The sequence below is a fragment of the Athene cunicularia genome (assembly GCF_003259725.1).
Source record: "Athene cunicularia isolate RWA chromosome 4 unlocalized genomic scaffold, athCun1 chr4_part3, whole genome shotgun sequence".
NCBI lineage: Eukaryota > Metazoa > Chordata > Aves > Strigiformes > Strigidae > Athene > Athene cunicularia.
The window spans coordinates 10,224,140-10,239,245 of record NW_020799100.1 but is presented as its reverse complement, the minus strand read 5'-3'; the positions used below and the strand labels follow the sequence as shown (position 1 = coordinate 10,239,245).

Sequence of the window (15,106 nt, the reverse complement as noted above, 5' to 3'; positions counted from 1 at the left end):
GCATAGGAGGGCGGGGCGACCGAGCCAGGGGCCAGCACAGGGGGAGCTGAGATGGGGCTGTCGAAGGCAGTCTGCGCGGAGGGGATGATGGGCGGTGGGGGCGGCGGGGCGGGCGGCACAAAGTACTCTGCCATCGGCACTGGCTGCGGGCTGCAACGGGAGGGCAAAGACATGTCAGTGGTATGGGGAACAACGGCACCCATCACCCATCCCGGACACCCACCACCCATCACAGGCATCAACTGGCTGAGCTGTGGCTTGGTTTGCTCTGAACTCCCGTGTAAGCTCTGTCCTAGGGTCATGGAGGTGGGGGGGCTCTGACAGCAGGATGGGCTATGGGGCATGTGGTGGTGGGAAGGCAGCCAACATCCCAGGGGAAAATGGTCCCCTCTATCCACCTTGTCCCCTTATCTGGGATGAGGTTACCCCTAAAGCGCTCCTGACAAATCAGGCCTCAGGTCTCACCAACAGCTTCAGAGCATGGCAGCTGCAGAGGAAGGTTCTCCCCACTGTATCAGCTCAGAAATGGGGTCCAGGCCCCCACCAAACCCCCTTTCCCCTGGGCATCCCTCTGCCAGGAGAGAAGAGGCAGGCCAAAGCCCTACCCATAATCCTTGACTAAGTGAGGTCTCGGCCCGTTGAGGATAGCCTCGGAGGGCTGTGGCACGTGGGGCTGCTGGAGGCGGTTGAGGCTGTTCTGCCGGCTGCCTGCTGCCGGCGCTGGGCGGTAGACATGCTCCTGGGTGGGCGGGGGTGCCAGCACACCCTCCTTGTGCTCCGCTGGGGCCAGGTGGGACGCTGGGGCCAGCAGCTGCGCGGGGTGGTTGGGACTCGCCGGGTATGAGTGGTCAGCCACGTCTGATGCGTAAGATCTATGGCACAGGAAAACCCAATGGTTGTACTCCTGGGAGGGGGGTCACCTGGGCGGGGGGAGTCAGGGGGACATGGGTTTGGGGTTCTTTGGGGTTGAGACAACAAAACAGAAAAAGGCCACAAAAATATAGATTTACAAGAAAGCAGAGAGGTAGCAGAGGGGAGGAGAACACCAACACAGCTGAACAAGTCTCTTCCCTTAGCTGCTAAATGGAAAGTACTCTGACTTTATCCCAACACCAAGGCTGCTCCTGAGGTACAGGGTGCAATCCCAGGGGCACCAGCTGTCCATGAAGCTACCACGGATTTATAATCACCCCAACCCTGCTGCGGGCAACACATCCCCCCACAGATGGAGAAGAGGAGAAAAGCAAAGGAGAACCAGTGAGCTAAACGTGTAGTAGGTAAAACCTGCCTATTATCTGGGGACAGTGATCCTTCCGATGATGCCATGTGATAGGGGGATGGTGAGAACCTGTTATCGGGTCGAAACTCTTTATCATACGCCATCATGTTCCACTCCAGGCGCCGGTTGCGGGCTTTCCTCACTTTCTTCACCTCCCGGGTAGAGTCCTCCACCAGCCGCTGCTCCTGGGGACACACACAAGCCATGGCTCCATGTCCAGCCTGGCTCCTCTGGACCATGAGCAGAGCACAGGGAGCAACGCCCCGTCCCGCAAGATGCACCCACCGCAATGCAGGAGAAGCGTGCGGGATGTACCAGGAAGGTGACCGTCCCCCAGGTCCCGGGCAGCCCCAGCTCCCGTCCCCACACTGTCCCCCGTCAGCCTGTTACCTTCTGCCTGCGCTTCTCCTTTCTCTTATCTTCTGTTGCCTGCAACATTTTCTCCTTCCATAAGTTGAAGAAGTATGAGGGGTCGGTGTAGAATTTGAGGCCGTCCTTTTTGTCATCCCTGGGAGGTTGGGAAGGGAGGAGGATGGTTAGCAGCCACATGAGAAGACCCTCCTTCCCCTGCACAGGGGGATTTGGTACAATCATGGCCACAAGCTGTTGCTCCACCATGAACAGGTCCAACACAGCAGTCACTACCTGCAATACCCCGCATGGGGTCCCCCATCCCAAGTGACCTACGCAATGGGGATGGTGGCACAGCAACTGGAGGAAACAGCCTCTCAGCCTTTGCCAAGCAGCAAATGAAGTGCACCCCCAGTGCCTCTCCTGGAAAGGGTCCCCCCAAGACCCCTCAGTCTCCCCAAGGAGCGACGCACCAGCTGCCCTACCTGTAGGGTGTGAGGATGTTGAGCGGTGGGGGCTTGTCGCAGCGCTGGTACATCTCCATCACTGGGTTGGGAATGGAGTTGCGAGACACGACCTGCTGGTTCTGCACTGTGGAACTCTTGAAGGCTTTCCGCATGTTGATGTCCTGCAGCGAAACTGGGGGCACAGGACGGAGAGGGGATGCAGGGGTGGCCTCAGCCCCCTGTACTGGGCACGGCAGAAGGTCTGGCCCCAAGCACATGTGATCCACCCACCTGCAACTGGGTGTCACCCCAAAATAGCCCCAGCTCCTCACCTTCCTCCACAGTGGAGTCCAGCTGTGTCACTTTGATGACCAGCAGGTCCACCCTCTCCTGCAGCGAGTTCATCCGCATGTAGAAACTGTTAGCTTCGTTGAACAGCTCGCCGAAGATGTCCTCTGCATGCCTGCCTGGCAGAGGGCAACGCGCACCTGTCACGAGCAATGGCAGGCAGGCAGGCAGCCCTCTCCACATGCCTCCCTGCCAGCTCCGTGAGGCTCTCTCCCCAGCCATGTTTTTTTGGGAGCTGAACTTCATCCTCTCCCAGACCTGGCAAAATGCTGCACAGAGGGAGGGGAGCACAAGCCACCTGCCCTTCTCTGCACATGAGCATCCTTTTCAGCAAGAGCAGTAGCACAGGAGGCACCAAACCATGGTGGTGCACATCCTAAAAAGCCTTTGGATCTGTATTTTCCTGCCGCACTCAGTGCATGGCTATGACAGCTGTTCATTACAGCTGTTATCACAGGGCTGAGCAGAGCCTGGCAGAGCATTGCTGACACCTGCAGGCTACAGCACCCATCCCATCCCAGAGCCCATCCCATCCCAGCACCCCACATCCTCGGGGTTTCCTCCAAAAACACATATCAAACAGCTCCTGAGATCAAAGCACTTTTGATATCTGCTCAGCCTGTCACCCAACTCAGACAGTTGTATTTGATTTCCTTTTCCCCTGGACGAGGTAGCATGGCCTGAGAACCCACGGGTGCTGGTCATGCAAGCCACCACACTTCCAGCAGCTCCCTAAATACAGGGTTTATTTTTCTGGAGTATTTTAGAGAAGAATCTAGTTCTGGAAGGAGGAAAAGGAGAGGCAGTCCTGAAGACCCTGCGCTTCTCTCTCTATTTTAAGTCAATATTCACCAGTGAAATAGGTTGCCCCTATTAACCCTTCACACTGGTGTGTGCAGTGCTCTTGTCCACCCCTTTTCTGCTGACATCAGTCCCAGGGCAGGAAGACAGTTAAGACCTTTCGTATAGATCTCTCTTTCACATGAAGCTCTAAAATTAAAAAGAATAGGTTGGGGGTGGGGGGTGGGTTAATCTCACCTGGCCTTCCTATTTCTGCCCAAGTTGAGAAGCAAGGGGCTTGTGAAGGCTTTCCATCCCCCACTACACAGACCAGCTATGGGAGGAAAATGGGTCTTAAAACTGTCACCAAATTCCCACTTCAGGCTTGGCCATGAGCATCCTCATTTTTTTATTAGCTGGATAATTTCCACTGAATTAGGGGTGGCTGCAACCTGCACAGCTCTCATGTAGCCCTTGTTTCTTGGAGCAAGCAACTGCAGCATCCCACCATCATCCCACCACCCCATTCCCATTCTACATCAGGGTCACTGTGCCATGACTTACTGAGGCTGCCCAGCTGCTTGATGATGGCAGCCAGCGTGCTGTTGGTGACACACTCCAGCTCACTTGTCACCCCCTCGGGAAGAGCTCCCCGGCATAAGTGCCGGGGCTCGATATTCCTCTTCACCAACGGCATGCTGCCGGTGAGCCCTCACACCTCTCCTGGGCAAAGGAGAAAGAAAGAAAACAATCAAAAACACAGCTTTTGCCATTTGCCCATTTTTTTCTCCTTATTCCCTCTGCTCTCTGTCCGGGGGACTTGTCCTCCCCACACTGGGATACAGAGATGCAGCCCATGCAGCTTTTGCACACAGGGGATGATCCATGAGTGAAAGCCTCTGGATGTCTATGAGCACATGGATGCCAGGATGGAGATGAGGACCATGCTGGTGCCCTGTCCCTACCCCTGTGCTCTGCTGACACGCCACCATGCCCAGGGAGCCTTTCCTGCTTACCTTCCCCGAGCTGCACTCAAACCAGGAGCAAACAACCCCCCACATGCTGCAGCCCTTCAGCCGGCCCTGAAAAGCTTCATCCAACCCAAACAGTGGCCAGAAGCGAGCAAGCGCTTGTAATGCCATTATTTCCAGCTCACTGCAAAGCTCTCTGGGGTTTTATTTGTGCATGCACTACACCGAGGCAAGCTGCTGCTGCCAGCTTGCCCCTGCTCTTCACAGCATTCCTGTGTGCCCCCTGCTCTGCTGCCATCCCTGACTGTAAGGGGGATGGTTCATTTTCTATGGGGCTCAAGGAGTTGTAGGGAGATGCCCGCATCCAACGGCCTCATCTCCAGCAAAAGCACCCATGGGAGCTGGCAAGGAAGGATGAAGGATGGGCACAGTGGGGTGTGGGGGTGGTGGGGGCAGGTTTCCCTGCTGACATAAAGGGTGAGTGGTGTGAAACAGGCTGAGAAAGGAGAAAAAAAAAAAAAGGAGAACTTATTAACCACGGTGGTGTCCCCTGGGGCGCTGCAGCCTGGGACTGGGACATGGAAAGTCACAAAGCAGTGACCCCACAGGCTTGCACAAGGGGGTCTTATGTGACATGAGTGCATCAGGCCTCAACTCCACTCCCAGTGCAAAGGCTTTAGCTGATGGCTTTAACATTTAAATCATCATGCATTGGATCCCAGGTTGATAAGGAACAGAGAACACAAACAGCCTTCCCAGCTTCCGAATGGAGCAAGCTGAATCACCTCGTTTCCCATCCCAGGCACCCCCTAGCCACCCCATCTATCATAAAACCCCACTCTGCTTTGGCAGCAAAGGAAAACCAGCTTCCGAGCAGAGCCTTTAATAGCTGGGAGCGGAGCAGTCGGGCACTGACAACGGAGCCAGCAATTCTGACCATGAACGGAGCCAGAAATCTGCAGAGTTCACATTTTTTGGCCCCGGGAGCGTTAGGCAGAACAGTTTCCCATTGATAGCACCCGGCCAGTGCTCCCGTCCCCCCGCCAGCTCCTCCGCAGTTTTCAAATGCAAATGCAAGCTCCCTCCATGAAAGAGTCCAAAACTTGTTTCTAAATCATTCATATCGAGCTTCCCAAAGAGCTGATTGTGCTCCTAGATCTGTACATACAGGGAGGGTGAATGGCTGGGCTCTGCTCTGCCCCAGGGCAGTCAGGGCGCCGTGGGAAGAACCCCAGCCCTGAACCCTCCTTAGGGTTGCACGATGCTTTGGGCTCAGAGCAAACCATGTATCCTGCAGCACTTCCCAAAGTCACTGGACATGGATGGCAGGGCTGGTACTGTCCCTGGCTCCCAACAAAACCAAGAGGCTTCTGCCAGCTGGTTATTTTTCAGCTGAGAAAACTGTGCCGTTGTTTGCAGGGGAGGCTCTGGATACCTGCTGATGGACATCTGCTCTGACCATGTACCACTGCTCTTTCTGGGCACCCCCTGAGTGCCCTCCGGGCTGCATAAAGAGATAAGCAACACTGGCAGCTTTACCTCAAGCTTGCTTTGAGCCAGTTTTATATGTCCCCCCAAAATCTGCACTCAGAGGCTGAGCCCCAGCATTTCACCGCGGGGAGGTTTCCCCCTAAGCAGCAGCTGCAGGGATGGGAGGGTACAAGGCAGAGCGGTTAATGAGTTGCTTGGGCTCAGCAATTAGAAAAAGGGAACAAAGAGCCATTCTCAGCATCCGTCTGGGACACAGCCACCAGCACCTGGTGCTTTTTGCCCCCACGCAGGGTGCCTAGGAGGAATTGGAGCCACCGTGCCTCCATCCCCCACAGGGACCCCAGAGGGGAATGAAGGAAAAAGGATTCGAGGTTTGAAACTCTTCACAGCAGGGACAGACTTGAAGAGGGGCAGAAGTTGGGTATGTGGTCTGATAACTGCATTTGAAACCATGCCATGGGAGAGCATTCCTGGAGAAGAAAGACCCACTTAATCTCCCCTCAAAAAGCCCTGACAAGACTCAGACCTTGCAGCAGAAGAAACCAAGGAGGAGTTAGCACACATTTTAGGCTAGGGTAGCTGGGACAAGCAACTTTGGCCAAGCCATAGGAAAAGCTGCTTTTTAACTTCCCCAGTTAATGGCTGCAAACGGGAACACAGGGATTAGAAACCCCTGCCATCCCCTCGTTCAGTAAGTGTAATCTCAAGATGCTGTTAACAGCATCCCTTGTGCACCAGTGGCATCAAATCTCCAACTTCTGGGTTGAAAACCCAACTTCTGACCTAAAACCCACAATCTCGAGGCCTGTCCCGACTCAGGGGATCAAAACACTTTGGGTGGGGATGGGCTACACACAACACCAACTTAATTTTCTTGCAGACACGTCTTGCTGACACCTACCAAGAGACTGTACACAAATCCTGAGCACTGGCAGCTTGGCCCAAGCCCCAGTGAAGGGATGCTCAGTTATGCCCAGCACTGCTCCTGCTCATGCTGATATTTTGGGTAATTTCCAAGCCTTCGAGGGGGTGATTTTGGTGGCAAGTCCTCAGACCTTCAGGAATGGGCTCCCACAAGCAGGGATCCACTGAGCACGGAGATGACTCCCAGGTGCAAGGGGGGAAAGCTCAAACATGGATAGAGTTTGGCCAAGAGCAATTCATTATTTCATCTATATATATGGCCATACCAGACCACACCTCAGTGCTCAGCATCGCAGGCCATCACCAATGCACAGCGTGCACCAGGCTTGGCGGAGACCAGTGTGCACTCCCAGCACAGCCCAGCTGGGCATTGCCATGTCAAACTGCCATCTTCCCATGGGCACTACTTGATGGCCCTGAATACCCTCACCTGTAACCCACCCCCCACCCGTGGGCACAGAAGGTTATTTAAGATCAGCTGGGGGTGCTAATCCTGCCCTGAAAGATACTGCTGGTCTCCAGTTCTGCTCCTGGCCATGCCTCACTAGACCTCACTCCTATCCTAGATGAGTCCCTCAGGTGGGTGCTAGCACCTGGGGGGGCAATTCCTGAGTTTGGCATGATCTTCAGGGCAGGCACTTGACCTGTGTCACAGCCCTGTCTTTTTCCCCAGCCCCTTTGGCTCCTGCCTCCTGGTCACTTGATTCTGGGTGCATCTGCAGACCCTGCTGCCTGCTCTGCCTGCTGTTCACTGGCCCTGGGGTGGGTGACGGTGAGCTCCTGTGCTGGGGTCACCCTGGGCTTCCACTTGCCTTCTGCCTGAGGCTGCCAGCCCTGCTGCACCCCAGCAAGGGCAGAGGTGGCAAGACTGGGGCAGTGCCTTGCCTGCAGCGCTCACTTAGCGCACGCTGAGGTGACCCTGTCCTTGTGCTGCAAGAGCACACCTGGGGCGGGAGCAGCTGGGGAGTTGCCTCCATGCTGCTGCGGGGGAGACAGGTGGGAGGTCTGGCCTTGGTGTCCGTGCTCGTGTTGGACATTGAGAAGGGTATTCCACCTTGCTGGGCTGCTCCAGATTTGGTGGCAGGTGTCTGACCCTGGCCAGGCAGCCCTGGACGAGGCTCTGCTGTGAAATGCCTGCTCTGGCATGGAGTGTGCAAAAACAAGTTCCTAAAGCCCTTCCCTGGGATACACATGTATCTTCTCACTTTTGATGGATGCTTGTAGGTGGGGATGAGCTCTTCCCCTCCTACCCTGCTCCTGCCCTTTGCTCTGACAGCAGCTCAGGAAAAAGGCCAATCCTTGAGGGTTTGGGTCTTTCTTTCCTCTCTAGCTGAGCACACCTTAGGAGAGGCAGCTGATGGCTGCGAGGTGGCAGGGAGACCCCAGCCCCAGCCAGCAGCGCTGCCCTGCCCAGCTCAGCATGGCCCCTCCAATCCCACCCTTCAGCTGCTTTGGGATAACCATGCAAGCCCCCATCATCTTCCAAGCCCAACTCAGGTTTAGGTGCTTATATGGGCTTTTCCAAGCACCCCCAGCAAGGACTGCCTCTTGTTTATTTCTTATGCTATGGCCTTAGTTTCTTTAGGCACTGGCTGTTCCATGGGTGCAGGACTCAAAGCTACAACTTCAGCCAGCCAAACTTTCTTGCAATGACATGATCCTTCCTGTGTCCCTGCACGTCTGTGGAGGGGTGTTGTAGGGTGAGCATCTCTTCTGCTCGGTCTGGGAATATCAGCCGGATTCTGGTATTGTTTACATGGACTAAAATCCACAAGGTTTTGTTGTCTCCTGAGTGGAAGAGGAGCTCTCAGTGGGATAATGCTGGTGTCAGGCTGCAGGAGGAGGAAAACAAGTGCCACAAACTCAGCAGGAATTTTCTGGAGGTGGAAGGCGGGAGTAGTGGGACCAGCTGGGGGCTTCCTGGGAGCAACTGCCACAGTGCAGGCACACTACGGGGGCTCTCCCATCATTTGTCTTCTCTCCCCATCTGTTGAAAGAGTCGATAACTCTAAATCTTGCTGTACAAAGCACTGCAGGCGAAAGGCAGTGGTGACAGTCACAGCTGTCAGACTAAGAGAGACTTGCTGCTGCTGCTGGTAACTGGAAAGCGCCCGCTTCTCCACGGCACGTAGCCGCTTCCCAGCTAACACATTGCAGTTTCCATAACACATCTGTCAAACCTCCTCAGCATCTCGCTGGGGCAGCAGCACTGACTCCCCTGAACTGCCTGTGCTCTGGGAGATGTTATCGGGCTACTAAGACCAGTTCCCCACCACCACTCTGTCTAGTACAAGGCAGCTCACAGCAAGCATTGCTTGGGACTGTGGGCCGGCTCAAAGACCTCCCCAGCCTGCAATGAGCCACAGTGCTCCCCATGGCCACAAATCCTCCCCAACACCTGCTGTATCCTACCCAAGCTGGGCATCAGCTTGCAGAGATGCAGCCTTCCACCTGCTTTCTAAACAAAGAAGCTTGGAAGGGAACAGTGTCCACCTCACTGCTGCCCCAGCAAAGATCAGCTGAGATGCCCAGGCAGAGGAGGTGATGAGACCAGAAAAGAGCTTCTGTCCTAGGAAGCTGATTTATCCCAAGGAACAAACAGCAAAATGACTGCAGCATCCCAAACACCGGAGCTGCTGGTGCTACTGCAGAGCAGCCCCTGCTTTCCCAGGCTGTGCAGAAGAGCACAGGATAAGCGGCTGCCCCTGACTACAACTGCCAGCCCCCGGGTCCCTGCAGACCAGACTGGCAGCATTTGTGGATGCTGGCTCACAGGTGACCCCTACAGCTGGCTCCTTCCAGATGTCATCCTTCATCTCAGCAGCCATCACATCTGGCAGCTTAAGTCCTTGGGGTCCATCAGGGACAGAAAAGCAGCTCTTATTTTGCAAGATGGTCCAAAAAGTGGAGCTTTGTGTCCAGCCATTGCTCCCTATATTCTTTGCAATAGCTTTTCATGTACATAACTATCTCCACACCTCCACTGTGCCCCCAAACCCACTCACCCTCTCCCACTGCGCAGGGGATTGAGCTGTGACTTGCAAAGCCAAGCTGGATTCCTGCAGAGGGGTCCAAAGTGGCCTGAAGATCATGCATGCTCTGTATGGCTCTGCAAGGAGGGACAGGCCGTGTGACAACATGTTTCTCAGGTGCTGGCTAATTCCCATGACAGATGTTTGGTTGGTAAGTGCCTGATACCTGCAGTCTCAGTCCCAGTGCCCTGCTTCATACTGCATGAGAGACAAGTCCCACTGCCGCCACCCTTCTTCACTGGGTCAAGGTGGGACAGAAGGCAACTCTGGGGTTTGCTTTCTATGGCTGGCTGCTCCCTGCAGGAAAAACCTGGATTGGGAATGGGGCCATGGCAGAGATGAGCAGAGCCGGGCTGGGAAGGATATCCATGTCGCACACTGCTGCCTCACAGAAACAAATCAGCCACTGAGGTATCTTTAATACCTTGTGTGACAGTATTGAAGCACAGCACCCAGCCACCTGGACAGTGCGTGAAGCAGCAGCTGAACTTGTACAAGTTTGCCAAGGAACCCTAATTTACACCCACAACGTGGGTAAGTTGTGCAGTGAGCACAGTCACGCCAAACACCTAAAGACTGAGAGTTTGGGTCAGCCCCCCAGCTAAGCCCAGTTCTGGGCTAAGCTTTAGGGGCAGTCCATTTGCTTGGCCCTTGCAATCACAGCTCTTACTGGAATTGGGCTCCCCTGGGCGTTACTGAGCCCTGAGGATCAGATGCTGCCAGGAACTGGAGGCTTTTGCAAGGGAGCAAAAGCTTTGGATGCCAGGAGACAGAATAGTGCAAAAAACCCAAAGCAGTATATTGAAAATCTAATATCCTTGAACAAAAGACAAAAACATTTACAAAGTAATATCAAAAGAACAAGAAGTGCCAGATCTTGCAGTGCCTGTTCAGGACAGCAACCTGTGTTTTGGCACAGGCACCCTGGGAACAGAGAGGTGGGGAAGGGCTGCGGGGGCAGGAAGCAGGAGACACAAGGCAGTCCTGAAATATTGAAAGGAGAGAAAAAAAAAAAAAAAAGCCGACTCTGGAGTCAGGAAAAGGACAAGAGGCGGAGGTGGCACTCAGCTGGGCTCATAGGTGCCAGAAGGAGCTTGTCCTGTGGAGTTTGGCAGGACAGATATGGTACAGGAGAAGGCTGGGAAGAATCCCCAGGGTGTGCAATGTTTCTGAGCAGACAGAAGTAAGTGGTAGCTGCAAGTGGTGGCTTTCGTGCTGTTGATTTGTGGAGCTCTGCCACAGATGTTGGAAATCTGTGCAAGAAGGTTCAAGGACCAACAGGACAAAACTTGCAGAAGAGAGACAGGGCCACCAGCAGGTACCTAATGGCTTAGGGGCAATTTCTGGCTCAGGTGGCCCTAAACTGCGGCTTCTCAACCTCAGATGTTTGGCTGATGTGGGCTGTGAACAGCCTTGAAGGGAGGGCAGAGTCTATAGCCTATAGGGGCTGACGCTTTGCTGTCTCAGAAAAAAATCAACCAGCAAAAACTGTGCAGGTGGCTCTTTGCAATGCAGAGAAACCTGCTTGCTAGAGCTGGACCAGATCTGCTGATGTATTTCACACAAAATGGAGTGTGATCTGCACCACAAGGACTCGTTGCTCTAATTTATGAAATGCATCTGCGACCAATTTTTAATTTGTTGTTAGCCCAAATGACTGTGAACACTACCAGCATGACAAATGTCATTGTTTTGTGTGAAGCTGATAATCACTCCAGAGCTATTGTCCAAAGGTTAATTAAATATATTAAAACCGGCTGGATCTCAAGCATTCCCCTTGCTTAAAATAAACCAGAGGGCAGATCTCCAGTGAGTAAATTCTCATGATTATGCTGAGGCTGATGGGCATGGGAGAAGCAATGCCACTGCCTGCCCCCTCCTTGAGACCTCTGCATCCAGGAGTCTGGCTTTACAAATGGTCTGGTGCCACAGAAAGCAGCCCAGCCTCGTCCTGAGCGAGAAGGGTTAGCACATCTCACAGCAAAGCACGGGGTGGCAAAATGCCTTGGGGACTGAAAAGCTGAGGGATGTGGGATGCTGTTTCTAGTCCCTCATCTGCAGGCTATTGGCTTGGGAGAGGCTGCAAGCCAGGGCCGTGGACTTGTTGCTCCTGCAGCACATGTGAAATGAGTTGAGAGGTCTCAGCCCTGATCCTGGGTGGCACAGGAATATTTGCTGTCAGCCATGAATTGATTTGGGCTGAGCTGCAACTGCAGGGCAAGGGTCAGGCCCTCCAGCCAAAGTGGGGAGGGAGCTGGACATCTGGCTGGCCCTGGGGCAGAGCTTCATCGCTCCCTAGATTGGGGCTGAATTGGTGACCTGTGCCCCACCAGGAAGGCACATCGCCCACCCCGGCTGGGAGCTCTGCCCGCACCTCTCCTCCGGTCCATCTGCAGCTCTCCTCCTCTGCTAACTCAGCCAAAGGCAGCTCCACCATGGCTAACAACTGCCAGGAGGCTTCAGCGAGCAAACACTTCACAGCAAAGTGCAACATAACATTAAATCACAGCTAAAAATATTCCTAAAGAGTTTTATTAGTAAATGCCACACTATTTTTTTTCTCCCTTCTACTGCAAAATGTTTCAGCTCTAGGAACAGCACTTGACTAAATTGCCTCTAAATCACAAATGCCTCTGAAGGCTGGGCTCCGCAACACCAACCTTCGCCAAAAAGCCTGCTTAGGAGGATGCCATAAATGTAACTGCCTCACTACCTTGGGGTTAGTATAAAAAGCTCGTCCTGCTGTGTGTCTGGTTTAAAACAAACAGGCTCCTGAATGCTTTTATCTAAATGGTGTTTCTTTACAGGTATGCAACTAGCAAACACTGTAAACCGGCAAGTGGGTTTTCAGGCAGTTGTTTTCCCTGGGTTTTAGTTGATGCAGGTTGTAGGTTCTGTCATTTGATTTTCCAGAAACGGGGAGCCCCTCAGTGTCCCCCAGAACTGGTCAGGGAGCTGAGGGCTGCTTCATTGGGTCCTTCCCATCCCAGACAGACCTGGCACCACCACCTTTTGGCTTCATCTCTGCTTCGGATACAAACTAAATCCATGCAAATGCAATGCACCAGTACTCTAATGCCTAAGACAGAAAGGGGTGGAAAAAAAGGGGTGGATGAAACTATGCGTGACCCTCCTCCACCATCCTTCAGCTGCTCGGCGCGTGGCTTCTGTGCGTGGCTCCTGTGCTGGGACCATCTGTGAGCAGCAATGTCTGCCTTGATCTTCAGAGGAGGAGTCAGGGGATGGGGCAATGTGAACAGCAGCACAGATCCTGGCTGTTTTGGCTGGAGAAGATCTCTGCTGGCCCAGAAATCATGTGTTGTTTTTAATGACTCTCTATCACCAAAGGAAAATCTTCAATGACTTTTTTTTTTTTTTCCTTTTGTGGTCAGCTCATTAACAGAAGGATCTCTCTCGCTCATTGGCAGTTTGTGTGAGCAGGATGCTGCTAACAAACCAGCCTTATTCTCCCCAATATAGAAGACGCTTTGATAATCCCAGGAAACCTTCAGCGAGCAGCAAGGGTCCTTCTGGAAACCCGATGCTCGCTGCCTTTGGGAACAGCCGCAGGACCAGCATCTCCAGCCACAGAGTGCTCCCAGCCAGCTCAAATGCAGTTCCCTGCCGGGGCTGTGCTGTGTGCCCAGGCAGTCCCTTCCCAGGCTGATATTGCTGCTTTGCTCACCAGTGCTGTACGTGCAGCCCTACAAAAATCTGGGTGGGATCTGGGGGAGGGGGAGCAGCTCCTGCCTGGGAGCCCATTGCATCCCCTCTGCTCACCGAGACGTGCAAAACACTGTGTCTCTTGCCTGTGGGGTGCAGCTCAGAGGGTGGCTTTTTGGATGAGCAGCTCTGCAAAAAACATTCTTGCTTTTTTTAAAAAAATTTTAACACTTTTGGCTTGAGGGCTGTTGTTCGTAACTTGTCAAGATCTTGGCATTCACAGCTGATTTGTCATCCACCATAAAATGGAGGATGAGCATCTTTGGTTCAGAACTGGGCCAAGGGAGATGACAGCTCAAAGCAAAATATGCTCCATCTCGAGTTTTCTCTGTGGGCCTCAGCTCCTCGGGAAAGGAGAGGACATTTGGGGTCTAAGTTGCATCACAGGCTTATGTGTAAGAGCCCTTAGCATGCTCTGTGTTTTCGACAGAAAAGCACAGTGCATATTAACCTTCTAGCTGCCAGAGGAAGTTTTGCTGGATCGGTGCTGTCTTCAGCCTCCCCTAATCACCAAGCTGTTCAACCTGTCACAGGGGATGCTACCAAGACACAGAAACGCCATCAAAATATTTTCTTTTTTTAAATGAAACTAGCAACCTCTCCAAATCCAGGCAACGAGATGCAGCAAATGAGGGGTGTGCCTTGGCACGCTGAAGTTTTGAAGATGAATTATTAATTCTGCCATTGCCTATCTGCCCTTACATCCAGGTCCTGCACTCCCCTCCTCCGGCTTGTGTCCGGCAGCATATCCGGCTGCTGTATGCCAGGCAGCTGCAGACAAAGCAGCCACAAACTACACTAAAAAGCATCTTAATCCATAGGTATTTTATCACGCTGACACCACCACGAGGCAGCAAGAACTCGAGTTTTAAGCGATAAAATTAAAGCTCCCTGCAAGTAGCTGAATCACTGAGCGCGGAGGCCCAGGCTCTGCACCCTTGGGGGGGGTGTGCCTGCCTGCAGCCTGCCTGTGGGGGTGCCCCGGGCTGGGGGTACACTTGAAGGGGGGACTTCAAACCCCAGGGAGGGCCCTGGGCTGGGGGTGGCATGCATAGCAGGTGCCACCAGGCTTCTGCCCTGCTTGGCCCTGTCCTCCCTGCTTCCCCAGCCTCACAGCAGGCTACAGCACCTCAGCCCCCCCAATTCCCCAGTCAGGAGGTGATGAGCCCTGCCCCTATCCTGGCTATAGGTGCCTCTCCCTGCACAGGTGACCACCGGCCCAGCTTATCCTCCACAATGATGTAAAAATGAAAAGCAGTGGTGGATCCTCCCTCCCCAAGATGCAAGGATGTAAAGTGATGCCCTCCCTCACAATGCAAGGGTGCAAAGCAGCCGGGTACCCCCTTCTCCATGCAGGAATGCAGAGTGACAGCACCTCCTCGCCATGCAAGGGTGCATAGAAGCCTGACCCCCCCACCTCCCTTGCAAGGTTGTAAAAGCTGCTAGGATTCCCCCGCACAAGATGCAAAGCAACGCCCCCGCCCCCCATGCAACTATGCAAAGAGGCCCGGAGCACAGTGATGCAAATGTGCCAAGTGATTTGGGGATCCTCCCCGACCCCCCGACCCCCCGATGAAAAGGTGGAAAGCAGCCTGACTCCTTCCCCTCCACGAATGGGTGTAAAACGATGGAGGATCGCCCACCCCCCGCGACGGATATGTGCAAAGTGACATGGGACCCCCACGCAAGGATGCAAGGCAGCTCGGACACCCCCCTCCCAATCCAAGCATGCAAAGCGACACGCACCCCCCTCCCACCCCC

At 53.9% G+C, this 15,106-nt stretch overlaps 1 protein-coding gene across 4 annotated transcripts in view; it reads right to left on the bottom strand.

The window, feature by feature from the left end:
- The window catches only part of LOC113479945 (wiskott-Aldrich syndrome protein family member 3-like), a 23,665-nt gene that overhangs the window by 2,887 nt on the left and 5,672 nt on the right, over positions 1–15,106 (bottom strand). For 2 of the 4 annotated variants that reach the window (XM_026848370.1, XM_026848368.1), the window contains exons 2-8: positions 3,769–3,927; positions 2,409–2,543; positions 2,116–2,269; positions 1,670–1,787; positions 1,289–1,464; positions 606–872; positions 1–150 (exon numbers count right to left, since the gene is read on the bottom strand). The exon at positions 1–150 is cut by the window's left edge and continues 290 nt beyond it. In XM_026848370.1, the coding sequence (XP_026704171.1) occupies positions 1–150; positions 606–872; positions 1,289–1,464; positions 1,670–1,787; positions 2,116–2,269; positions 2,409–2,543; positions 3,769–3,901 (1,133 nt within the window). In that variant the 5' untranslated portion in view covers positions 3,902–3,927. Of the gene's footprint in view, positions 151–605; positions 873–1,288; positions 1,465–1,669; positions 1,788–2,115; positions 2,270–2,408; positions 2,544–3,768; positions 3,928–4,220; positions 4,244–15,106 lie in introns of those variants that run through there. The other 2 variants (XM_026848369.1, XM_026848371.1) reach the window with 2 other exon arrangements.